Source organism: Mustela erminea, chromosome 11, assembly GCF_009829155.1.
Source record: "Mustela erminea isolate mMusErm1 chromosome 11, mMusErm1.Pri, whole genome shotgun sequence".
Classification (NCBI taxonomy): Eukaryota; Metazoa; Chordata; class Mammalia; order Carnivora; family Mustelidae; genus Mustela; species Mustela erminea.
In genome coordinates this window covers 33,073,034-33,100,581 of record NC_045624.1, presented here as the reverse complement: position 1 = coordinate 33,100,581, position 27,548 = coordinate 33,073,034, and the positions used below count along the sequence as shown (strand labels likewise).

General features: G+C 40.1%; 1 protein-coding gene across 3 annotated transcripts in view; it reads left to right on the top strand.

Moving 5' to 3' along the window:
* Positions 1-7,175: 7,175 nt before the first annotated feature.
* Positions 7,176-27,548, top strand: part of CAV1 (caveolin 1) — a 35,434-nt gene continuing 15,061 nt past the window's right edge. Inside the window, exons 1-3 of one of the 3 annotated variants that reach the window (XM_032304348.1) lie at positions 7,176-7,422; positions 8,845-9,009; positions 21,801-22,090. In XM_032304348.1, coding sequence (XP_032160239.1) covers positions 7,393-7,422; positions 8,845-9,009; positions 21,801-22,052 — 447 coding nt within the window. In that variant the 5' untranslated portion in view covers positions 7,176-7,392 and the 3' untranslated portion in view covers positions 22,053-22,090. Of the gene's footprint in view, positions 7,423-7,908; positions 8,135-8,844; positions 9,010-21,800; positions 22,091-27,548 lie in introns of those variants that run through there. The other 2 variants (XM_032304347.1, XM_032304349.1) reach the window with 2 other exon arrangements.

Below are 27,548 nucleotides of genomic sequence, written 5' to 3'. Positions count from 1 at the left end.
ATTAAAATAATCAAGGTAGGTAGATAACCCAATTTCATAGTAGTTAGTTTGATTTCTTATGTCATCATAATGAGATGATAAATTGAACCTGGAATTTTGCAAGGATCTAAGCACAAATTAAAAAGAACTCAATGTGATTTGTGTTTGCTTCTCATTGAGCATTTGCTCAATATTTAAGTTTATACAAACCAGACTGTTTTTATAGTTTTGCTTTTAATATAATATGTAAAAGACAGTATCTCAAAGAAAAATTTTATAGGTAAAAAAAAATGTAAAGCCATGAGTTTTGAGCGCCTACTTTTAGAGACAATATTTTGCTACATTTTCAAAGAAAGCCACAACTTTCATCAGAACAACAATAATAGTAATCCAGAACAATAATCCAGAATAATAATAATGGAGATGACAATGATAAGATAATGGCCTAATGTTTTGAAAGTAAGATAAATTGTCAACCGTCTGGAAAATCACATTCTGCTTTAAAGCAAGAGAGTGCATCTTTTTTTATATGCATTTTTTTAAGGATTTTATTTCTTTTTTTTGTCAGAGAGAGAGAGAGAGAATAAGAGGAGGAATTGCAAGCAGAGGAAGAAGCAGGCACAGGGAGAAGCAGGCTCCTATCTGAGCAAGAATTTCCCCAAGGAGGACTCTATCCAAGACCCAGGGATCATGACCTGAGCAGAAGGCAAATGCTTAACCACTTAACCACTTAACCACTTAACTGACTGAGCCACCCAGGCATCCCAAGAAAGTGCATCCATCTTATCACCTGTCTAGACCCCTCTTGCTGAAGTCCTCTGTCAAGCATCATATGTGAGAATCTTCATACAGAAGTTGGCATTTAAGATTAAGAGATTTTTTTTGTTACCAACTATTTAATGGGAAGATTTTAAATATCCTATATAAAGCTTTATGAGAATTAAATAAAAGATAGCAAAAGGTTATATCTAACAAACTAGGTTAAAACACAGAAAACTGAAACCAAGAACCAGTCCCTAACAACTAATGCATTTAATGTATATTTGGGAACTTCACATCTTCCTGTATTCACACTCTGCCCTGGTCTTATCATTGATGAAATTCACTCCACAACTCTTGACTTTGGCCTAGGTCATGTGACTTGCCTTGGCCCACAGAATGGGGCAGAAGTTAAGTGTGTCATTTCCAGGTCTAGGCTGCCAAGAGCCTATGACATATTTTTTCTCTTCCTTTTTTGTAGCTGCTATTTCTTGTATCATGAAAAGAATCTTCCCCAATAGCTTCCTGGTCCAAGGAGGACAGAGACATGGAACAGAGCCAGCACAGACTTGCAGTGAAAAGCAGAGCTGCCCCAGCCATCCTAGCCTACATCAGCCAAGCCCCAGCCCACCCAGTCTATAGAACTGTGTGAACAAATGAGCTACGAAGTTTTGTAGTAGTTTATTTATGCCAAAATATTATAACAATAACTGATTGATACACCCTAAAATTCAGTTTAAAATGTGCAATGGATAGGGGAACCTGGGTGGCTCAGTGGATTAAGTGGACCTTTGCCTTCGGCTCAGGTCATGATATCAGGGTCTTGGGATGGAGTCCCACATCAAATCCGGGCTCTCTGCTCAGCAGGGAGCCTGCTTCTCCCACCCCCACCCCCGCCCCGCCCCGCCTGCCTCTCTGCATACTTGTGATCTCTGTCAAATAGATAAATAAAATCTTTAAAAAAATATATGCAATGGATAGATGATGACAAAAGAAGTGTTGGTTCACACCATCTTTCACTTTTAACTAGCTATTGTGATATCACTCAGACATAGCCATAAAGCTTCATCTGTACTGATTTAAGAACATACAACTGTACTTTTTACCAAGTTTAGTTAGGACACTGAAAAGAACTGCACTTTTCTACACATGATTTGTATCCAAAATTTTTTCTCAAGAATTAATCTTATTTCAATCATATTAAATAACCAGTCAGATTGCTTTGGTCTTAGTAACAAAATATTTAATAAAAAAATTGTAAAGTAAACTGATATGATAGCTAAAGGCCAGATATATTATTCCACTATCAATATTCTGAGTTATTTAGAAGGATGGAAGCCTTAATGTAAGGCTATCAATGAAATATAAATACTGACAGAAGTTCTCCTATATTTAAAATTTGAATTTAAGGGTTTGTTATCATTCAGAAATACCAGATAGAACTTAAGAAATGTTACTGGCAAAACTTGGCAGGATTTGGTTGAAGGGGAAAAAGAAAACTGAATGATGACACTTCTGCAATGTTAACTTCTGTTCTTCTCTAGATGCCCCTGGAGCCCTCCCCTCCCTACCCACCCCCATGCCTAGGGAAGGATCATTACAGCAGAAAAGCAGAGATAAGACTTTTCTTGATTCCAAAAGCCTTGGTGAATGTCCTGGGGGAATTCAAGGCACAGAAAAATTCTTGGGTGATATATAAGCATGGCTTCCTACACAAGGGAAAAGAAATTGGGGAAATAAGCAAAATGATTTTTGACCTATATGTGTCTTTAGCTGAGGCCCAGATAAATTAAGAGAATCTAATAGCTGAGATATTTGTGCCTCCTGTTTCTGAGTAGGGCTCATGGAGATGGCAACCCCCTAGAGTTTCTCTGTACCACGGCAGGGCATTTCTTCTCTTCTCCAAAGCAGCTTTACCGTGGGTGGATCTGTGCTGCTACGTAAGGCCTGCCCACCCAGATTCAGTAGATATAACTAGAGCCCAAGAAAAAAACAGAAGTAGCAAAAAAGTGCCTCTAGCCTTAAAGGGTATATTGAAGGAACACGAAGGGACAGATTAGCAGTGCTCTGAATGGACCAATAACTGAGGATGATGATGCACCTAGCAGCAGATCCAAGACGGACAGTCAAGGAAGAGATTCCTCCACAGACCCACCTCGAGATTCCTTGGCAATTCATAAGCCCCTGGAATTTAGGTGCAATCCCGATGACATGGCAGAAACTAGAAATGGACTGACCTGAAGTTTCTGTCACCTGAAAGGGTGAGATTTGTGAAAGAAATTAAGCTCAGTTACCAAAAGAGAGGAAGTTACACCTCACAGGGGACTTTAGTAAAACACATGTTTTCCATTTTTAAAAAATCTATAACAGGGGCACCTGGGTGGCTCAGAGGGTTTAGCCTCTGCCTTCAGCTCAAGTCATGATCTCAGGGTCTTGGGATCAAGCCCTGCATTGGACTCACTGCTCAGCGGGGAGCCTGCTTCCCTCTGCCCCACTATGTCTGCCTCTCTGCCTACTTGTGATCTCTTTCTGTGTCAAATAAATAAAAATCTTAAAAAAAAAAAATCAAACAAATAAGACAAAATGGTATTATTTGGTCAGGCTTGATGGTGGGAGCTCATTACACTATTTACTACAACTTGGGGGATTAAACTATTTTACAATAAAAATACTTTAAAATAAATACTTTTATTTCAATTCTGGATCTGTAGGCTGAAATTTGTCCCTAACCCTGGCATCTGTTATGATTTAGGCAGTATCCTTTGTGCTTTAAATGCATCACCTCATTAAATGTTCATGGCATCATTATTGGGTAGATGTCAGTGTTTTCCATTTTACAAATAAGCAGAGTGAGGTTAATTTAAAGAAACAATATGAAAAGAATATTTTCTCATCCATTGTGATCAGGAAGATTTTTGAATGTAGAAATAGGTGTTTGTTTATTATTTTAAGAAAATAAATAGATGGGGCGCCTGGGTGGCTCAGTTGTTAAGCATCTGCCTTCAGCTCAGGTCATAATCCCAGGGTCCTGAAATCGAGCCCCACATTGGCTCCCTGCTCAGAGGGGAGCCTGCTTCTCCCTCTCCCACTCCCCCTGCTTGTGTTCCCTCTCTCTTTCTCTCTCTGTCAAATAAATAAAATCTAAAAAAAAATAAAAAATAAATAAACAGAAAAAAAGACATTTGAAATACTCAAGATGGAAAGGCCCACAAGGAAGAGTCCAAGGGGGGACTTCAAGCCACAAGAGGGATGGAACAGGATCAGATGATGAGGCAGATCTTCATCTAGAAAGCTGTTTCTTTCCATATATAAAATGGAAGTTATAGAACAAGGTAAGGCAGGTATAGGAAGGCCTGAATGGAATTCAGTGGAAGGTATGTAAGATGGTGATGCTGAAAAACAGGATAAATATTCAGCTGAACATACAGCTTGTAAAAATATTGATATTTATGCATGTAAATAGTCACCCTCTTAAATGTTCCCCCTTCCCCTAAACGCCCCTAACATCCTAGTGAGCCAACAACTAGCCAGCAGGACTCCAAGACATAGCTCCAGAGCTGTGATCCAAGTTGGGAATGACTGCTGGGTAGCTCTGCCTTGCTGGTTATTATTCTTTTTATATCACACCTAGTGATGGCTGCTATTATAATCCAAACTGTAATCACTTTTCTGAACTCACTGACAAAATCATATTTGGGAAATCTTGGGCTTCTGAATATTGACAAATGTTGGAAAGCTGCTTGCTTCTTAAAACTACTGATATCACTCACTGTAAGCAGTCAAACCTTAGACTCCTAATCCTAGAGTGGAAATTAGATGAAGCCAGTGTAGCATAAGAGGATTCTAGGCTGGTGGGGACTGGAGAGGTTGGGGTGGGGGGGTGGCAGTTGGTAAGATAAGAGAATACAAAGGGCAACTAACTTCACAATTTTACCACGCGTAGATCCTCGCCAGACTATTTAAGAATCTTATGTCCCAGAAATTGTTAATAGGTGCTCTAGTTATTTATCAACTTTAAAATGTTTCGTTACCTGCAAAATTCCTTAAGAACAAATCATTTTTATATATTTAGACATCAATTTCCACATCTCTAATGCGACTGATTTGGATGAATGGTATCCCTTTTAGCTCTATATTTTTGTTAACATATAATGCATGAGGTGACCTTTAAGGCTGCTTCTTTAAAAAAAAAAAAAAAGAACGCAAATAAGTTGCCATTTACTCATTTTTTAGTAAATGATTTAGAGAAATTTATTAACTTGCCTCCAAGCCTAAAGTTATCTGTGGGAGTATCAAAGGAAAAGATATATTGCTTTTTATATCATCTGTTCGTTTCAAATCTTATACCCATGCTAACAATGTTCTTCATTTTTATTTCTCATGAAGTTGGAGCCAATAGTTTAATTCAGCTGTTATAACCAGAATACAATCTGTTTCTTTTTGGTTCTAGCTTCTTGTTGAGGCAGGTTAATGAAAACTTTGTGGTTTTTCCTCTCATTAGGAATTCATCTTGGCATTGACAACGGTTCAGTGATCATTATGATTCCCTGTGCTGTGTTGATTTGGCTTTGCCATGGACTTCCCTAGGTTGAGTGCTAGTTAAGTATTCACTCACAGGCTTCCCCAGAAAGTCCATTCCTTGCTGGAATGCAGGACACACACTCTCCCTGTTCCTGTTGACTTTTTTCACAGTCAAGATTACTCATCACAGCTGAAAACTGAATAACAATTGATGGGAAACAGCTTCCACATTTTTCCAGAGACCATAACCACAACTGCTTTGCAACCAACTTATGAAGGAAGAATTAGATGAAAAGCAACCCTTCAGCAATCACTTAGAGGTAGACTGGGCACCACACAACACACTGACTCTGACACCACTCTTCTGTAGTATATCATGTTAGTTAAGCCACAATTTGTTCAAAAAATTTAGAAATGGATTTTGGCAGAAATAAAAAATTAAAAACCCAATTTTTAGAAGATCTTTAGTATTCTTTTTTTTTTTTTAAGATTTTATTTATTTATTTGACAGACAGAAATCCGAAGTAGGCAGAGAGGCAGGCAGAGAGAGAGGGGGGGAAGCAGGTTCCCTGCTGAGCAGAGAGCCCGATGCGGGGGCTCCATCCCAGGACCCTGAGATCATGATCTGAGCTGAAGGCAGAGGATTAACCCACTGAGCCACCCAGGCGCCCCAATCTTTAGTATTCTAATAATGACTAGCCACCATAATTAATGCCAACACCTCTGACATTTTCCCTGCCATATAATTAAAGCTGATCTTTTTTTAAAAATTCTATTGCTTTTTTACTATAAACAATAGCTTGTCCTTTATAGTTCTTTTATATTTTTGTATCTTCTCCTCAACTAGATAATCAACTCCAAGTTTCCATCCTCTATTCCACCTCTCCTCCCCCTTTTGTGTCCCCACCTCCATGTCAGACTGCCAGTATTTTTTAATGTAATCTATGCCCCTTCATGTATATTCTCGGGTTTGTTTTTTTTAATTTCAAGTCATAATTTTACTCTTGATTGTATGTGGAACCTGGTAAAATGTCCTTTCCGGACAGTGAATTTCTTGACTTATTATATCGCAAATGGAAAATTACTGCTTATTGTTTAATTATCTTGTGTTGCTTTATAATAATAATTCCCAAATTCAGCACCCCCAAATTGAGGAATAGATAAACTATTTTAACTGCAAACAATTTCTTAAACTTCTAATCAATTAGAAAAACCGGGTCTCCTCTAACTCACAGGCGAGTACATTAGAAAAAAACTCTATGACAAACTTGAAGTTCTAATTAAATATTTCTACAACTGTAAATAGTTTACATATTTGTAAATATGACAGAACGTGTTGGCATGAATTTCCTTTGTTCCAAAAAAGATCAGTAAAATTTAACATTTTCATTTATTTCAAAGCGTTGTAGAGAATTTCAGAATTGGTTGGGAAATGTTAAATTCTACATGTCTGCTTCTTCCAGTTTCCATCCCCATCAACTAGATGTAAAGGAGTGTCACCAAAAGCACACCATACACAGGAACCCACACAAATTCCTTCCCTGTGTTTACATGTGAAATGCACCTAAAGGCTTTGGGTCATTTTTCCTCCCTTCCTCTGTGAAACTGGAAGATAGCTGTGTCCTGGGCAGCGATGGAACGTGGGCGATGAGAAACGGCTCAGAACAAAGCTGAATTCTTTCCGAAGCTCGGGTGCCCACACGGGGCATCTCTGCTTGCGCGCGGGTTCCTTCACTCCCCACCCCTGTGAGAATGATAACACTTCGAAAACATTCGCTCTCCGCAGGACGCCTCTGAGTGGTTCATAACTGGGAAAATCTTGCCCCAGGTTTAAAATATTTGCCCAAGCAACTCAGCGCTGGTGAAACGCTTTCTCATTGCTCTTTGCTCCCTGCGGGCGCTCCCCGCCCTCTGCTGCCAGAACCTTGGGGATGTGCCTAGACCCGGCACCGCGCAAGTCCTGGCCAACCGCTGCAGAACAAACCCTTGGAGGACAGCCAGGAGGCTCCCTCCCAGCCACCGCCCCCCGCCAGCGCCTTTTTCTCCCCCTTACAATACAAGATCTTCCTTCCTCAGTTCCCTTAAATAACAGCCCAGGGAAATCTCAGAGCCTTCATCCAGCCACCGGCCAGCATGTCTGGGGGCAAATACGTAGACTCCGAGGTAGGCTTGTGTGGGTACGCGCCGAACCCTGCCGAGCGCAAGGAGTGCCTCCTTCTGCTATCTCCCACTCCAAATATTCCGACTGCTTTCCCTGCCCCAGCCCTCTCTCGACTTCGGAACACTTCTCTCGCGCTGGCACCTCTGCGGAATGGGCCTGGGCAGAGAGGTGAAGAGGAGGCAGGAATGTTTTCTATTTTCCTATTTAGAAAAGGGGCCGGGTGCCCCATAGACTAGAGGGAGGCGGAAAGGAGGGTCGGGTCCTGAAATTAGCACTGAGGACGCATTTCTAGGTGGATCTGGGGTGCTGCTTGCTGCTTTTATTTCGGGACTCCCACGGTCCAGCCCCTGCTTGCTGAGAGGCGGCGAGATGGAACGCAGGGTGGGAAGTCATTCACCCGCAATCCTGGGGACAGTCCCCGCGGCTCCCTGCCAGGCTCCTGGACGGGTTGGCTTGGGCGGAGAGCGTCCTGTTTGCACTTTCCAAAGCTCTTGGGCCATCTCAAGAACTCTTCCTGCATCTTGGCGCCTGGTGGGGGTGTTTGGAGAGGGATGGACCTCTCCTCCCCCCAACTACCACCACCCTTTCCAACCACCCTCCTGTGCTCGGGCTCCGCCCGGGTGTGGAGACCTCGTTTTCTCAAGCGCGGCCGCGGCTCAGCCACCGGCCGGCAGCCTAAGAGTGACCTGAGGGTGGGTCGAGGGCGCTGTGCAGGTGAGAGATCGTTGTTCTAAGGAGTTTAGGGGGGGCTGACACATGGTTTGCTCCAGAGATGAGAGCTTTCGGCACTGTGACCACCACGGGGGTGGGGAGAGCAATGTAGGGACAAAGAAGGCTGAGAGAGGGTCGGGGACGCGAACAAGTGCGAGGGAGATGTGACCAGAAAGCAATAAAACTGGGGACACTCCGTGGGTCGGGGGCTCAACCTGGATCTGAAAGATAAGCTTGAAGAGCTTATTGAGAGAAGGAATTGGGGCTAGGGGGACAGGAAAAATAAAGCAGGTGAATCGTTCGGGGCGAGGATGGCGTAGCAGCAAGAGTGGTTGGACGGAAGTCAGAGATCGGGTCCTCTCTCCTGCTGGGGTCTCCGCAGGGTACAGGGGGCCGGGTGTGCACCGGGCGGGGGCCTAGGCAGGCGCTGCGGGGTTTGCCCTGACCCCTGGCGGCGGGCTGGGGAGACCGGAGCTCCCTGCCTGGTACGGAGGGGTGTGGTGTCCTCTCCTCGATCCTCTTAAAAAGCTTGCGGCGCCAAGGAGTTTACTGTGCGCGGAGCCACCACTGCCGAGGACGTTAGTTCGATTTTGAAACTCGAGGTTGCCCCGCCACCAGGCTGACTTCTGATCGCTTGTTTTTGTTTTTGTTTTTGAAATTTTCTTCCCATCTCCCCGGCCACCCTCCCCTTCCTGGACGTCTGCCCTGCACAGGGACATCTCTACACTGTTCCCATCCGGGAACAGGGCAACATCTACAAGCCCAACAACAAGGCCATGGCAGAAGAGATGAACGAGAAGCAAGTGTACGACGCGCACACCAAGGAAATCGACCTGGTCAACCGCGACCCCAAGCATCTCAACGACGATGTGGTCAAGGTAAGGTGAGGCGGCCAGCGTGTAAAGGCCGCCACCCCTCCGTGCCCCCTGCCCCAGGGATGCTGTCAGGGTTGGGACATCTCTCTCTGGCAAGCAGTCTGTGTATCCTTCCGTACCTTGGCCACACATACTGTTTTCTCGGCTTGATAATGTGGGAGCTTCCACGGTTGTCAAAAATGTCACATATTCCCTCCCACCTCCTGCTGGTTAGTTCAGGTGGAATTTAGCTAACTTGAGTTTCATATAACTGCACTTTTCTCCTGGCAAATGAACCTCCAGATCTCTGCAACAGATTGACCCGTACTCCTTGGGAGACAGACAGCTGCCTTGCAGTTCACCCTCTGTGTATTCCCAGGCTTAAAAGCTAGCAAAGGGTGGTGCCCCATTGCACACAAAATTAAAGCAGTAAGGTCATTGTGTAAGGTCTTGTGCCGAGATGAGAAAAGTAATACAGAGTGGGCAGGTTCTCCCAGCTCAAATCAAGATAACCCAAAGTTATTTTCTTAAAAATAAAAAGGTGGGTAAAATGCTTCAGAGTAAAGACAAAGAGTACATATAACATATATTATATATATATATAGAGAGAGAGAGAGAGAGAGAATTTTAACTGGGAAAAAGTGGTACTTGTGCACAACCAAGCTAATTTACACAATCAAAAATAATGTGCACCTCTTGATTTCTCCCATAGACATCTCTAGTTAGGTATATAAAGTTTCTTCTTTAGTGACTGCCTGGGTCAGGCTTCCCTGAGTTAATGGGACACTCAGGTTGGAGTTCTTTTTTATACTTTCAGAATGTGTTTAGTGGTTTAAAAATAAATAAATAAATAAACTGAATGAGTTACTGGCCAAACTTAGATTTGAGTCAGTGATCAGTTTTTTATTATCATTATATTATTCAACTTTGACCCTTTTAGCAAATCAAGTTAGAGAAATTTATTGTCTGAACCCATCTGGGTTGGGAAATCATGGGCCTGAGCCATTCTTGGCAGAGGGTTTACTTTGAAGGGTAGGGAGGGCCAAGGAAAATCCTGGCATGGAAGTGTGAAGACCCAGCTCTGTACAACTCCAGAACAGCCAATGAGGCAGATGAGCAATTTCCAGCTACCTAGTCTTCTATCTGTGGATGGGAGGAGCTATCGTTCAGAGACTGTTCACATTTATGAATAATATATTTCAAAAAGGGAAACAATTTAACCTGTAACTGGAAGGAAAATGTAACTGTCAGAATTGACTCTCTTGGCTTGCTGGTAGAGGAAAAAGGAAAATTGGACCATTAGTGGGTTTTTCTACTAGCCAGATTATGGAATATTTAAAAGCTTCAGCAATAACAGAAGTAGCTTATAAATTGGAAATTAGGATTGCTAGAAACTACTTACTAAAAGTGTTACCTTAAAGTGGGGGGGAGGACATTTTTGCTTTCTCATGTAGCTATAGACAAGAAGAAGAGATGCCAGGAAAAGAGCCAGATTTCAGAAAGGGTTGGCTTTATTGGAGCCTCCCTGTTGTTCCACTGCAGTGTGAGTGGGGTTTCTGGAGCAAGCAAGCCTCCCAGGATGAGTCAGAGAAGCCAGCAGTGTGGATGTGGGTCTCCACACATAGCATGACTAAGCTGAGAAAGAAAGGCTCCACTGGGAAAAGAGACTTCAACTCAGATGGAAAAAAGGCATAACAGGCTTAAAGGAAATAACAGTTAACAGAAGCAAGTGTGGGGATCCTCATATTTAAAAAAAAAAAAAAAAAAAAAACAATTAAAAGGAAGAGTTAGAACAAGCTCCTCCGGGCCTAAAGAAAACAAACCCCTCCCATTTGCTCCTATGAGCAAAATAAGAGAGAAAAGCCCACCTGGAGAAGAATTTGGTAGACCCACCTGCTCAGATGCCCAGTTGAGAGAGGATTTTAGAGAATATCACACAGAGGGACACTCAGGCTACAAGTACAAATTCTGCCCAAAGGGTATCATCTTCCAGTAGCCCAGGAAAAGTGGCCTATACCCTGTGGAGACTCCTATTTTAGAAATGCTTTTCTTTAAGTCCACGAACAAACATAATGCAGAAACAGGGATGATTTTCCTCTCCATGTTACAAGACAGTAAATCATAAATTTCTCTAAATTTTACTTTTGACCACATAGACTTTTTTTTCGATTTTTTTTGTTTTATTTTGTTTTTATAATTTTTTTTATTTTTTTAATAAACATATAATGTATTATTAGCCCCAGGGGTATAGGTCTGTGAATTGCCAGGTTTACACACTTCACAGCACTCACCATAGCACATACCCTCCCCAATGTCCATAACCCCACCACCCTCGCCCTCTCCCCTTCCCTGCCCCGGCACCCCTCAGTTTGTTTTGTGAGATTAAGAGTTTCTTATGGCTTGTCTCCCTCCCTATCGCATCTTGTTTCATTTATTCTTTTCCTCCCCCCCAAACCCCCCATGTTGCATCTCCATTTCCTCATATCAGGGAGATCATATAATAGTTGTCTTTCTTCGATTGACTCATTTCGCTAAGCATAATACCTTCTAGTTCCATCCACGTCGTCACAAATGGCAAGGTTTCATTTCTTTTGATGGCTGCATAGTATTCCATTATATACATATACCATATCTTCTTTATCCATTCATTTGTTGATGGACAACTAGGTTCTTTCCATAGTTTGACTATTGTGGACATTGCTGCTATAAACATTCCGGTGCACGTGCCCCTTCAGATCACTCACTACATTTGTATCTTTGGGGTAAATACCCAGTAGTTCAACTGCTGGGTCATAGGGTAGCTCTATTTGCAACTTTTTGAGGAACCTCCATGCTATTTTCCAGAGTGGTTGCACCAGCTTCCATTCCCACCAACAGTGTAGGAGGGTTCCCCTTTCTGCACATCCTCACCAGCATCTGTCATTTCCTGACTTGTTAATTTTAGCCATTCTGACTGGTGTGAGGTGATATCTCATTGTGGTTTTGATTTGTATTTCCCTGATGCCGACCACATAGACTTCTTAAAATAACAAAAACACACAAAGTTTTACTGTTAATACATGGTACCTTAAAACTTCATGTGATAATGAAGAAACAGTGGTCAAGTTACCCAATCAGATATGGAAAGTTCTGCTTAAAGGCAAGTAGCTCTGTAAAAGCTGCCTCTGCCAACTCTATAGTCACCAGCCACTTGTGGTTCTTTCCATTTAAATTTCAAGTAATTAACATCAAGTATAATTTAAAATTCAGTTCCTCAGTCAATACTAGCCACATTCTGAACTCTCAATACATGAGGTTACTGGCTCCCAAATTGGACAGCACAGGTATAGATTTCCATCATCATGGAAATCGCTTCTGGACAGTGCCAGACTAGTTCCCTTTGTTTTAAAAAGGCTCTTATACCAAGTTTAGAAAAATAGGTTTAGATGGAGAAGAAATGAAACCCTGATGTACAGTGTGAGGAAAAGCATGGTGTATCTGCACAGTAACCTTTCAGTTTCATAAAACAGCTCCTTAGGGAGGGAAAGACGAATCAGGAAATTAGTCTATACAATTTAGTTCCAATAAAATTGGTTTCTTAATCTTATTAAAGGTTTGCTGTACTATATTACATACGTGTGGTCATTATCCCAAAACAGTAGGCTATGAATGCTTTTTAAAATTTCCTCTGATTAAAGTGATCACAACTTCAGACCTTCATCCTTCCTCTGAGATTTCTATGTCTTCTTTTTATGTTCACGTTTTCATTTGTATGTTCACTATATATAGATAAAAAGTTTTTAAAAATACACACACCATATCACAATAGTAAGTCACTGCCAAATGGTAACTAATGGGTTCTTTTTTGCTTTGACTACCAGGAAACATATAGTTAGATTTTAAGTTTCATTAATACATGTTACTCCTCTCTCCCACTTTTTGTTTTGTATTTTCACTTTCTTTTTTAACTGATATGCTGTTTTATGTGGTCTCTACTGTAAACCTCCTCATCATCATTTTGGAAATAGATCAGATATATACTATAAATAAATCAAAAGTAAGCAGCATTGAGTATTGAATAATACAAAGGTTTTTAAAAAGTGAATGACATTAATTACATTGATCTTGGTAATCAGTATAGATGTATATCAGATCATCACATTGTACACTTTGAATACATACAATTATATTTGTCAACTATTCTTCAATAAAGTTTTTTTAAAAGTGAATGGTATTGATATTTAAGTATCAGGGAGACCCTGTAGATGGGGTCAACAGGGTAAAGGAAAGAAGATGGGTTACAGATAGTTTAATAGAGTAGGGCCTGAGGAGTACAATCTGAGTTGGATCATGAAGGACAAACAGAATGCAAATAGCTGAGAAGAATATAGGAGGGTGTTCTAAACAAGTCAGACATGGAGATGGGAATATCTCATAGAGGGCATGATGGAAGGTTTAGTAGCCCATTTTGAGTGGGACTAGAGAATCATGTGGCAGAGTGGTAGATCATAAAAGTGAACAGACTGATCATGGCCCGATGGCAGAGTACTTTACTTCACCCAGCTCTCATGGTAAATTTGGACTTTATCATCTCAGGAAGACTTAACGTTTGAGTATGGCATGATGACAGTGGGCTTTCTCAAAGATGACTGGTTAAGCTATTGAATGTAATGAAAGATAGTCAGTGTGGTTGAACAAAGAACAGTTAAGATGTAACTGCATCATCGTCTAGACATGAAATGAGGACAGTATAAAGTGGCACTGGGGATAAAATCACATAGGCATAAGATGACAGATTCTGAGAACTGGAAGAGAACATAATGGTTACCAGCCCAATTTCCAATTCCTTAAGAGAAGCACAAACACTATAGAAGTTTAAAATTTTATCCACGTTTTCAAATGGTTACTGTCCAAAACAGATATTTTAAAATAAGGGAAGAATAGACAAGATTATGTGATTCTTATAGACTGTTGCTATGAGGCGATAAATGACTTGAAGATGATTCTAAGATTAGTCCTGAGAAAAATCAGAACATCTGAGAGAAGGCTTTCGTTGGAAAATAAAAATATACATTTATAACTTTCTATCCAAAAACTTGAATGTAATAATTCTTAAATATGCTCAGACACAAATTTTCTTTAGCAGTCAAAAAAAGTCATAACATGGTAATCAGATTGGTTTTGATTTCACAATAATGTCCCCATGCCTCCCTAATCCTTTTCAGCTGGAAAGCATTCTAGAGTGATTATTGATTAATCTCAATATAATGGTAATTTCAAATTCTATATTTATTTGATATATAATCAAAGCATAAGATGTAAAAGATCAGATTGTCTCAGAGCACTCAGCACCCTGTTAATATTATCTTCTGTTAGAATTGGTATTGGTTTTGTTTGTTTATTTGTTTAGGAGATAGCTCCACAAGATGGTGATTGATATTCTGCCACATATGAGATCATGCACGCAATTCAGAATCTCCAGCTTGTAAAGGAGTGTTATGGTCATTTTTTTGAGGAAATTATTCTCACATCACTGAGCGATACTAAATGGGGGATATTATTCATTCTTAAGCAGCTGAAAACACTTTCAAATTCAGCCAACAATGGTATACATTTTAAATGATTATTAAAAGAAAGTCTCTTTCTCTTCTCCATCTCCCATTATCAAAAAATAACTTGTTTTTAGCCGAATAAAATTTCATAATTATTTATTAAAGTTTAAGACCAGATAGACCAAATATCTTTGAATTATGGAAAAGCTCAAGATGTGGCTTATTCTTCCAATTAATAGCAGTGCTGGCTACATTTTAAAAGGGCTTAAAGTAAGAACAGCTGCAATAGTAAGCAGCATCTGGGAAGTCCAGTAATTTGAAGAACCACCTGCTTTATGTGTTCTGCCCACTCAAGTCCATAAAATAATAGACATTTTCATATTTTGAATGAAACTGCTTTTTAGTTTGCCCTACTTTTCAACATAAGATCTCTATGACGAAATGCCCACAGAGAATTAGTCCCTACAAGAATGGGGCTGTGTGCACTGACCTGTGGGGTGCTGGGCCCTTTCGTGATCCTTCTGAAAGTTTTGTGTGGGGAAAGGGCAAGGCTGCTGTTTTCATATAAAGACGGTTTATGCCAAGAAACACACACCGTTTCTTCTTCCATACTGTGGACTGTATATTATCTCCTTTATAGTACCCTAAGGCCATGGAAAAAAAGATTTGCCTACTATACTTCTTTTAAAAGAAATTCCTAAAAAAAGAAACCCTCAGCCCCTAGACCAATGCCTGACATATATCCTGATAGAGTGGAAAGAGTACTGTGCCAAGAAAAAATATTTTTGTAACTTTCTTCTCTAAAAGTTGAATGTAATCATTCTTAAATACACACACAAAATTCTTCTTCTTTAACAGTCAAGGGAAAACATGTACATAGTAATCAGATCAGTTTTGGTTTCAACATAATGGCCTATTGCTTTCATGATCTCTTTCAACTAGAAAGCATCTAGTCCCATTAGTGTGGGACCAAGGAAGGAGTAAAGAATGTCAGAGCCAACCGATTTCTTTCCCTCTGTAGTTCCTAAGAATTAGGTTTATAAATAGGATTGAACTTGTTTGGCTAATAAAAGCTAATAAAGACCAACCCTAAAAGTATTTGGGGCAAGCTATTTTGTTTCTATGCTTCAATTTCTCTAACTATAAAGAATGAGAGTCATTCTCATATAATAGCATTCCCCCCAAAAGCCATCCTTCTTTCTATAAATAATTATTATGCACTATGCGAGTGGCTACCATATGGAATTAGATATGAACACTACTCACACAGAGTTTATAGCTATTTCCTTGCCTCTGTTTATATAGTTTTCTTTGTAAACTTTGCTGGAATTCCTTTACCACATTCCACTGTCTGTTAAAATTTTATAATCTTCAGGGCTTAGTTCAAAAAATGACTCATCTATAATGTCTTAAATTCTGAGCCAGTAAACAAGGCATAAGAAAAATAAGGAATATATATATTTTTAAACAATTTGCCTCTGTTCTTGTCCTACACAAAATATAATTAAATTATGGAAAATATTTATGTTCTTTCATATTTTCTCTTCTTGTATTGGCTCTCAACTTCTAATATTCATATTTAAAAAATTGAAATTTTTAGCTCTTTAAAAACCCTATAGCCTCTTTACAAACCTAAGAGTGTTTTCAAATATAACTAGGCATCAGAATCACCAGAGGAATTTTTGAAAACACAGTTGCTTGAACTTACTATAGATCTATTAAATTAGAATATCTAGGGCTAGAGTCTAAGGATCTGTATTTTTCAAAGTTCCCTATATAATTACATTGTGAAGTCAGGTTTAGAAAGGTGGTTTAAAGACATACACTCTGCATGGGTCTATCCTAAGACAATAGAGAACTACACAGTAACACTACATAATTCTAGATGTTCTCCCTGCCAGAAGAATATCTGAAGGTCAGGCCAGTTTAAACCCTGCCAGAGAGTTTTGAAACACCATGAAGGGCTCCCAGATCAACTTTTCTCATTCTCCATCTCTTGAGGCCACTTAGGCTATAGACAACCATAAGCTTAGCATTGTAGGGTCACCTAGGAGTGGGGTAGCCATATGCTCTCGGTTGTTGCATACAGACAATTTAGTACTGATCAACCCTGAGTAACTACTAATAGTGCCCCTTCCATATTTAGAAGTGTCCTAGCTTGGAAGAAAAATTATAAGGTCACAGATGGATTGGTAATGGCCTATAGCCGATTCCTATAACCTGGAATACATTCAAAACCCCAACACACACTAATTTTTAGCAAAATGAGCAAAATTTTCATATGCCAATCATGACATGCCTTTCTTTCCTCTCTGCTCTCCTGCATGACCCCACTCCTGCCCACCATCACAGCCATTGAGCTGCCCTATATATAGGAGGATCTCTAATGCCAATCTACTCCACCCTCAAACCTTAGTTTCTTTCCCTGCAACAGAAGGTTAATGAAACTGACATCCTTCCATCACATTTTTTGTCAGCTCCTCCATCAAAGATTAAAATGTTTAAAATAGTTTTAACTATTTTTTCAGTTAGTCCAGGAAACATAAAATGGCATGCTTTCACATGAACCATTGTTTAGGGCAGGGGAAGTGTTTTTAATTTTGTCTTAAAGGAAATCTGCATGATCCATGTACTTTGCAACTACCAGGGGAACTAATTGGTAGAACAGATTTACACCTGCAAGGAATACCTATTTCCTGCCTTTCATGGGAACTATGTTGATGTTTCAGATATAAAATACATCTTGTTTCCTTTATTGAACCTTGAGAAGATGTCCTCTCATTGGTCATGATTTCATGGCAGGGGAAATACATATTCCTAAAGGCACAACCAAGCTTCCCCTTTAGTCATTATCAGCTGTTTAGTTAATTAAGAGCCAGGCATTTTTAATTTGGGGGAGGCTTAAATAAATTGTGATGCTGTGTGCATGTGCTTAATATTCTATCTTATAGCAATTTAAAAGTGAAGTTTTTAAAAATTGTATTCAATTTTCAATTCCTGAACCCAATAAAGACATTACAGTACCAACGGGCATTGATAGAATCTATGTAAAAAGATAAATTGTGCATAAAGATTGCACTGCATCATCTCCTGTTTGTTGCAGGTATCAAACACAATTACATTTTTTCATTTATAATGAGTGACTAGAAAAGATGCTGATATCTGGACACAAGTTGTGAGAATGTAGAAGACTGGGAGAAAAAAGAAACAGAGATAAAGAGAACCACAAGGCCCCTTCTTTCTGTCCTGCCACCCACTCTGTGCTGGACTGAGCTCTGCACACATCAACTCCAGGATCCCCACATCCATTTCTTTGTGGGGGTCCCCACAATGCTTCCGTGTCTGATGACACAGTGTGGCCAGAGCAAGCAGTTCCCAGATCAGCAGGGCCTCCCATGCCCAGCCAAGGCGTTTGTCCCTTTATAGGCCACAGCATTGCACAGAGGCATTATTAGACCAGGAAGTGAACACATGAGATACGGCCTTCACTAATAGAAAGGATTAACTTCAAGCAATGGGGCCAACCAAAAAGTGCTGGAGGTGCAGGCAAGAGTGAAATAGGCGATGGGAGGCTTCCTCCAACATTCCTACAGGCTAGCTCCGTGGCACAATTCCTCCTCCAATGACTGGAAGACTATTAGTATCACCATCACATTCAGTCTGTAGATAAGGAAACTCAGGTTTAGCCATTCACTCAGAATTACAAAGGTAAGAAGTAGTCAGAGTTTCAACCTAGACAATGAGAGACTAGAATCAGGTTGTCACCCAGGACACTCCAGTGCCTCTCTCTCTCTCCAGCAATAGATCATAATCCAAGCAGATGGCAGTATCTGCATAGTGCAGAAAGAGATGGCTGTGTTCTTAGAGTGGGTGGGCAGCATTTGGCAAGGGGGATTCCAGAAGTCCTCTGAATTGGGAATACAGGCTTGTAGCTCTAAGGTCAGTCTCTAGATCCTGGCAGGTATGCTGGGGAAGGAGGGGGAAGGACCAATGTGAAGACTAATGTAAAACCTCAGACCTCAAGAAATCTGGATGCTGGGTGAGTTCCCAACAAGCGATGGAGGATCAAGTCTTAAAGACCAGATTAGGGGTACAAAGTGGGGGTGTAGTGTCAATGATTAGAAGTACAGCACATGCCCAGAACCAGACACGCAGCAATGCCGGCTTGTGCTGAATCACCTGAGTCTTTAAAGCACCTTGACTGCCAAGGGAAGAGCCTGGGGTGTGGCTGATCCTGCCTGGATATGTGGGGAGGAGCAAGTGTGAGAGAATAAAGCAGGTCCTGACAGGCACTCTGAATTTAACAGCTTCATTTAAAGTTCTCGATTTGTCTGTTTGAATTCCAGATACTTACGCTGTTACAGTAATACATTGTGAAAACAGAAACAATTGAGAAAAACCTGAATTGTATGCTAGTGGGAGAAATGCCTCTTTAATCCTGAAAGTAGTTTCTCTGAGACTTCCTCCCTGGTAATTATGTATTTGTTCTCAAAAACAAATGCCAGAAGTAAGGAACAGACTTCATAGGGCATTTTACAAGGCACCATTAATCTCTCAGAAGAACAATTGAAATGTTCCATCAATCATGGCTCACTTGTTGGCCTTGTCTATACGATTAGCAGTAATAATAGATAGCTGGAAATGGGTATACCAAAATCTGTCAAGGCATGGAATTGCATTCTCTGGATTTCACCCCCAATTATTTTGGTTACGTCAACAGATCTCTTCCTCACTCGACCCTGAGCATCATGGTTTTTAGTAGGGAGAGAAACTGTTTGTCTAAAATAGTTAATAACCACCAATTCACCAATTTATTTTGAGTAAACCCCTCCACTACTCTAGTTATAATTATAGAATGATTCTCATTCTCAGATATTATGCTCCCTGAGGAAGGTCATTCAACAAATACTTAGGAAGCACCTGCTCCACACCAAGCACAGAGCATGTCATGAGTCCTACTGCATGAGTGTCCACCTGACACACTACAGCCATCTGCCAGGGCTCACCTGAAACACACGGGCTTCTATTAGCCTTTGCTGACCACCCTCTTGGAACTGGTCATCTCTTCACTTTGCTTCCACCACATCTTATTTTTATTCTATTTTGGCATATATCGAAGCCCTCTGAGTATTCTGCTTCTCTATCTCCATCCCTCTCTCCCCAACTTTCCTTCCTATTGCATGCCTGCCTTCAGGGTAGGACAATGGCACCCTGGTGGCCCCAGGACTATGGCTTCCCTGTACCCATCTCAGGGCTCCACACTGAGTCTGTCATCAGCAAATGGATATCAAATTGAATCTGCTGAAAAAAATCTGAAATTCTTCTTTAAGTAACTGAATGTCTCCTGTGAGTAAAAAGACAATAGGATTACATTTCTGAATGTCTTTCTTTGCCCCTTTCTCCAATGGCAGCCACATTTTAAACCTTCTAAGAAAAAACATATCCAAATAATGAATAAAGAAATCCAGAAACTTTCACTCTATTTACCAAAGTAAAGAAAAAATATGTTCTGTGTATATATTTATTATTAAGAGTTTTATTTTTATCTGTTTGAGGAAGACACAGATGCATCTCTCTTGAGCCTTCAGTAAACAGGCCACGGCACGTGGATGACCTTCTGGGGCCTGGAGGGTAAGGCTAAACTCCTAAGTATCTGTCAGGCAGGACAAGCAAATTCCCAGAATGCCAAGAGATGCTATTGCAAGTGGTTGGCATTGCCCACTGGGACAGAAATTTGAAGACTGACAAGTGGATCTCAGGCCACATGAGAAATTCCTTGCAAAGAGAGGGGTGGAAGGACTCCCCGTCAGACCATATGCCAACGGACAATGGCAAACATCAAAGAAATGACTAGGTCAGCAGACAGCCCTGAAGAAAAATCCAAACCTTCCATACCTGAGGGAGACAACAGCTATAAGAAACCCAAGCCTCTTTTTTCTTCTCTTTGGCTCTCTTATTTCTAGATTTCTTAAGTACACAGAGCTCAGAGATTTTACTAGCTGGGAAGAGGTGACCATTAATATCCACCATTCCAACAGCACAGAAATTTCTTTGTACCTCGGAAGTGGTCTTTCATAAATCTCAGTACCCTTCTCAGAAGGAAAAAAAAAAAAATAGACAAAACACACAGATGTCTCTAGAAAGGATCGGACATCATTCATTTCATTGTTGATGTCTGTACCAAGTGAAACAAATGCTAGCTCCTTTTCCAAATGTGCTCCTTTCTTTCACCTCTTGTGAGAGAAGGTGGATTTACTGTAACATGTAAAAAGTAAGACTTTTCAATTTGACTCCAAATAGTTTCCCTATCAACAAGCTAAATATAGAAAATCAGGATCATTATTCAGTTCAGAATACATAGGACTAGGAAGTAACCATCAAAAAAGGGTGACGATGTGTGATGAGAATTTTAGGTGTGACTGGTATCTAACATACAGCCAGGACCACAGCCCTAGCACATTCAGTATTTTATCAATGACTGGAATGAATAGGTTAAGAGGACTCACAACTTAAAAATGACACCAATCACAATAACCTTGTTAACATCTGTGATAAAAATAACATCAAAGTGATTTTGACAAATACCAATCACCCACAAAAATAAGATTAAGACCTATATACAAAGTGAGATAATGCAAAATGACTAGAAATAATGAACATAGATATTAAGTAGGAAAAAGTGGGTAAATTTATGAAAAATAAGAAAATACTAGGAAAAGATTATCATTTTTGTGGGAGCTTGTGATATGGAAAACCAAGATGGCTGGTGAGTATAATGGATCAGCTCATAATACCACAGTCTCCACGGGACAAAGATCTCCAGGGTGATAATCACTATTGTAAATGTGCCCTTAAATGAATTTACCATGCTCCATTCCCCTTGGGCAATAGGGGATAGAAACTAAGGCTACCAGTTGTTCATAAACATTAAACATCTCAATAATTTAATGATAGTTTAAAGGAAATATAATGGGGGTGGGTGGCTCAGTCTGGTAAGTGTCTGCCTTTGGCTCAGGTCATGACCCAAGGGTCCTGGATTGAGTCCCACATCAGGTTCCCCACTCAGCAGGGAGTCTCCTTCTCCTTCTACCGTCCCCTGCTCCTTGTGATCTCTCTCTCTCTTTCTCTCAATAAATAAATAAAATCTTTTTAAAAATAAAGGAAGTATAAAGGATGGAAACAAAAGGACAATGTAATCAGAAGAAATGTCACCTATAAGATTCTCTGCCTCACTTGCTGTTTGTCAGACTTATTAAAAATGGGTTCCTCTTTTGATCTTTTGAGGGAAGTAGTGATGCTACAAAGATTCTAAGGAGGAACAAAAGGACAGAGATAAGGGATGAAGAGACACCCTCAAGTTTGGCTGAGGAGGGACTGCTTTGTCTGGAAAATCTGTTAGAAGAGCTGAAGGAACATGGAATGACAGTCGTCTTTAGGTGTGCCAGGATATTAAGAGACTTACAAGAAAAATACTGCTTGGACACAATCACCATTCAGGACAAGGGAAAAGGGGAAAGGGCTGTACCCTTTGTTTAAAAAAAAAAAAAAAAAAAAAAAAAAATATATATATATATATATATATATATATATATATATAAAGTTACCTGGGAGAAAAAATTCCAAGTAATAAGAGTGGTTAATCCGAGAAATGTATCACAGTTGTTTTAAAATGATTGTGTGTTAAATTCCTTGTCTATGTAACTTTTCAAATCCCTCTACCTCTACAATTACAATTAGGTGTATAATAACACTGACATACAATCAATCTCATAATTAAGCGCTAGCATACATACAAACACTTTCCTCTATTCCAGGATACCTGGTGTATTTGGAGGCAAAGAGGGGTCAGTATGGCATTGTTTTAAACAGTGGTTGAGAATGCAAGTGGTAAACATCTAAAAATAGAACACTGCAAAATGCATGCATTGTCTGTACCAAAAGGTCAGTATGAAACATTATCTTTATGGCAAGCCTGCCCATCCACTCCCTCCTACACATTGTATATTCATACAATTTCTCAGCTTGTATAAACCCCTATTGTGATTTAAACTCATGAGAGAGAATGGCTTCTGCAAAGGGTGTCTGTTTTGTGACTTTTGACCAGAAGTTCTTTACGCAAGCTGTAGATTATCTGGGGAACATTTTGAAATACTGTTGTGTCTATCCCATCCCTAAAAATTCTAATTGAACTGATCATGATGGGACCCAGGCCTATGTACTGTGCTTTGTTTTGTTTTGTAATGTAAGAGTTGGAATTGAATCTAGTTTAGACGCTCAGTTAGAATTTCTTAATAATAAAAACATGTAGTGTGATAAAACTTTCAGGACCATAAGGGCCACAGTGGGGAAATGATTACTTCTTTAGGTCCTCATTTGGGGAGTCTTAGCATTTAATTGGAATATGATATTGTCTCTCAAATTCCTATTATAAAAAAATACTTTCTGGAACTCTACTATAGCAACTGCAAAAGACAGACTCTGTATGTGGGATAAAACTCACGTGATTTATGTAATCCAGCCCTATTGTTTCCCCTTTCTTTTGCTTGTTCTTTCTATTATCCCCAAGAGGAAGATCATCTGGTTGAAGTGTCATCCCTATCCCCCCTTTTTCTACATGGGTTCATGGCTCAGACATACTAAGAATGGAGATAATGACATGCACTAGTTTTTCTCCTAATGGTGCAGAGGCCACAGGAAGCTTCAGTGGACCTAGGAACAGGCAGGTCTCCTTCCAGTGCCTGGCACAGAGAAGAGACCTCAAGTCACTAAGAAGTGCTTTACTGATGCCAATCACTCTTCGAAGCAGATGGGGAAACTGAACCTCAAAAGAAATCTGAATTCTAGCCCTCTTTTGGACATTCAGCTCAAGTGGTAACTTGGGCTTCAGAAAAGTCACTTGGACCAATGGACAGCAGCTTCTTCACCTATAGCAATCAAGAAGTGACTAGATGGTCCCAAAGTTGCTTCCATTTCTAAAATTCTGTGATCTGTTTAACCATTATTCATTAAAGAGTAGAATCCTGTAAAGATGCACGAAGTCCATTCAGAGAGAATGGTGGAAGATCTCTCATCTATACTAGGTTTACTACCTTCTTCCTAGATTTTACCAGTGGTCAATATCTTTCTTAATATTCAGGCTGTGGGATTTAGCTGAGTCTGAAATACTGAGCTATCAACGGATAGCATGCAAATGCAAATATACCACAAATAAATATGAAAGAGATCAAGAGCTGGAGTTCATTTCCCCTTCTCAACTGTGCTCAGAACTGTGTGGTACCTTTTATTGCCCTTGCCTCAAAAATGGGATTTTTGTGTTCCAAGATAGACCAGAAAATCATTTCTAAAGTAGGTTACAAACATTCAGGAATCTTTTTTGTAACCAGTAAATTCCTCTTCATTCACATAACAGAGTGCATCATTACTTACAACTTTAGTTAGAGCAATGGTCTTAAAAAGGTCTAGCTAAATAAAAAATGCTCAGACTGTCCAAGTGCTGACAGTTGTCAAATTGCCGAGTTCATGTAGCTACATTTCTGAAGATCTTTTAACAGCCTATCTCTGAGGAATTGGATCAGATGACTAAGAACTACAAAGCAGAAGCACTATTACTTTGAGTCAGATTTTCCCATTAGCCAACTATAGTTTATTTCTTTCTGATCCATAAAAAATTTCAAATTTAAGGCCCTGTGTGATTTTAATCCCATCACTTAGCACCCAAGCTGTATGATTCCGAAGATAAACATGTTGATAAACATGTTGTTTGAATTCAAGACCACTTGAACATTCTTCAGGAATTCATCAGCTCCCTAAGCAAAGCTATGTCTGCATCCGTAGGTTTGAACCCAAATTTCATGAGAAGCAAAAGCTAAATTGATTTTATTTCACTGTCATTAATCACCTTTGATCACTCTTTTATCAAAGTTACTATGACAGGGTTAGAATAAATTAATGCAATTACTAACCCTTGGACAGGATAAGGCATTCAGAACTTCTTTCCTAAAGGAGATTATATCAAATTATTGCTCTTGTAAATAGAAGAAAGAAATATAACGTAGCAAATATCAGCATTCACTAATTCATTAATTAATGGAGCAAATATTAACTTAGTACTTATTATATTCCAGGGAGCTTATAGTCTAGTAACAGAAATAACCTCTCCCCACCCTCCCTCTCTCTCTCTCTCTCTCTCTCTCTCTCACACACACACACACACACACACAAACCATTAAATAAATGTCAGATATGCTGGATGATAAAAACATCCGGGTGAGAAAAGGCATGGGGACCAGAAAGAAGTCTCCAAAGAAAGAACATTTAGGTTAACACATGACCAATAACTTAGAGTTAGTCAGGTGAAAATTGATGGAAGGAGTTTTCCAAGCAAAACCAACAGCAGGGGGAAAGGCTGTGAAGCAGGGACGGGCTTGGACCATTGTCCTGAAAGAAAGTATTCAAAATTCCAGTGTACACTCAGTGATTACTGATTTGGGAAAGGGCAAGAAAATTAGTTCCTCTTCCTCAGTAGTTAAGGTAGTGTACCACAGAAGGATAGCACCTCTCCTTCTTAATGATTCCTGAGGAGTTCAAGTAGCCAAGGGCCATCTCCATTTCATTTGCACTGCTCCCTTTTCGGTGACCCATAACCAGCTCATCAACCCTATTCTGGCTCTGTTTCCTTGTTTAACTTTTTCCATCCTCAAAAGGTAGGTGCTTCATAAATATTGAACGAATGGATGAACTCACAAGGCCACAGTACTATAAACCAAAAGGTTCCTGCAATAAATACACAAGCATTCTAGCTTATAAATATTTCCAAAATTCGAGCCCTATCTCATCACATCAATTCTGATTTTCTAGAGCAGAGGTTTTCAACCAGGAATAATTCCCCACCCACCCACTGCTAGGGGACATTTGGCAATGTTTGCAGTTATTTTCAGTTGTCACAGCTTAGGGAGTACTACTCTGGCATCTAATGGGTAGAGGTCAGGGATACTGATAATCACTCTACAATGCACAGGACAGCACGTCTACATTCACCCCAACAACAAAGGATTATCCAGTCCAAAACGCCGACAGTGCTCAGAAACCCCATAGTAGAGGTCAGGGGTTGTGTCTTGGGAGCCACATATGGGCTATGATTATCCTTGCTTAGACCTGACAAGAACTCTAGTTTAGATCCTTTTCTTCACTTGCCTAGCAATGTTCAAACCTGCAGAGATTTATTTCATCCATTTTCTATTTGTTTAATAAACAGACTCCAAGCACTGGAGGGAAAAATATTCCAGCAGTGAGGTAAGATGAAAGCTATTAGTAACCCTAGTTTGACTTGACTGAATGGTAGGAAAAAACCTCTGCCATCAGGAAGTGAATTAAAGAAACTGAAAAGAAGTTGAGACTGTTTAAAAAGCTCTGGTTCAAACAAATGTCTATGCAAACCAATGGGTAGTTTGAAAATGGTGAAGACATTTCCGTTTCTTATGTCTTTGTTAGAATGGAAAGAGCTTTTGTTTTCTTTAGTGTAGTAATCATTCATATTTGTCCCATGACACACCCAGAAGTTTAAAAGAATAACAAACTCCCAAGTGTAAACACAGAATTTAGTGAGCAAGTGAGGCTTGCTCACTAAAGTGAGTGAATCCTTATAATTGCCTGTTTGGATAGAATAGGATTTCCATGCATTAACCAATGCAGGATTTTTCTACTAGGAAAGAGAACTTCCAACACTTCCAAGGGCTGAAGTTACTTCTCCTCAAGGATGGTGCACACACACACATACCGCCCCCAAGGTATTACTCCTTCCTGTTCAAGTTCAGTGTTTCAGTCTCAAGGCTATCACTAGTCCTTGCGTGGCCTATTTTTACGCTGTTCACTGTTGCATGTTATTCATTTGGTGACACTCAACATCAACAACTGCCACCAAATCGATACCAGAAGCTTGGAGATTTAAATAAGGAATCAAAAGATATGCAACCTGCTTTGTACTGAGCTATCTGCAGCTAGGCACCTTTTGTGATCATAAAAATGTGAGGCCACGTGGACTGAAGAGATGGTTCCGGGTTCCTGAAGAAGCCTCAAAACCAGCTGGTTGCAGGTACACTGAAGGTGGCTTTAGATTTCTACTTGGGATCTCAGAAAAAAAAAAGGGTGGACAGCCTACTCAAGGTAATATGAAAATGCTCTGGAACCCGGAAATCATCTCATCATGAAGGATAGTTTTTAGCAATTTTTCAAAAGGATGTATAATCATTTCCTGGAGCTACCTTAGCATGTATCACAAGCTGGGTGGCTTAAAACAATAGAACTTTATAGTCTCATAGTTCTGGAGGCTAGATGCCCAAAATTAAGATGTCACCAGGGCCATGCTCCCTCTGAAACCTGTATGGGAATCCTTCTTTGTCCCTTAGTTTATGGTGGTTTGCTAGCAATCTTTGGCATTCCTTGGCTTGCAGCTGCATCACCCCAATCATGGGGCCTTCTCCCTGTGTGTCTCCTCATTACCATCTTCTTATAAGGATGCTAACCATATTGGATGAAGGGCTCACCCCATTCCAGTATGATCTCATCCTAGTTACATCCATAAGACCCTGTCTCCAAATACGGTCACATTCTGAAGTACTAGGGATTAAAATTTCAACATATCTTTTTGAAGGGACATAATTCAATGCACAACAGGGATATATATCTTTGTTATCAAAAAAGGGAAATTTAACTTAAATTTTCAAACTGTAGTACAAACCCTAGGGTAATTCATACTCTCTCCTAAGAACAAAAGATGGAGAAACCTGTTGGTTACTTTCAAATGAATGAAAAAGAAAAAGAAGGCAAAAAGGAATTAATCTAAAGCAAAGAGAGTCCCATTACTTCATGTTGGTGTCACTTTCTGACAAATCCAGGAGCTCAGTCAGCTGGGACATTTTTATCCCAAGGGCCTATTTGGTTGCTGTGTGCCTCATGTTTATAATAAACTCTAGAAGGTTGATGCATTTGATAGAGATGACCTACTCCTTCTTGTTTGCATAAATGGCAGAATGC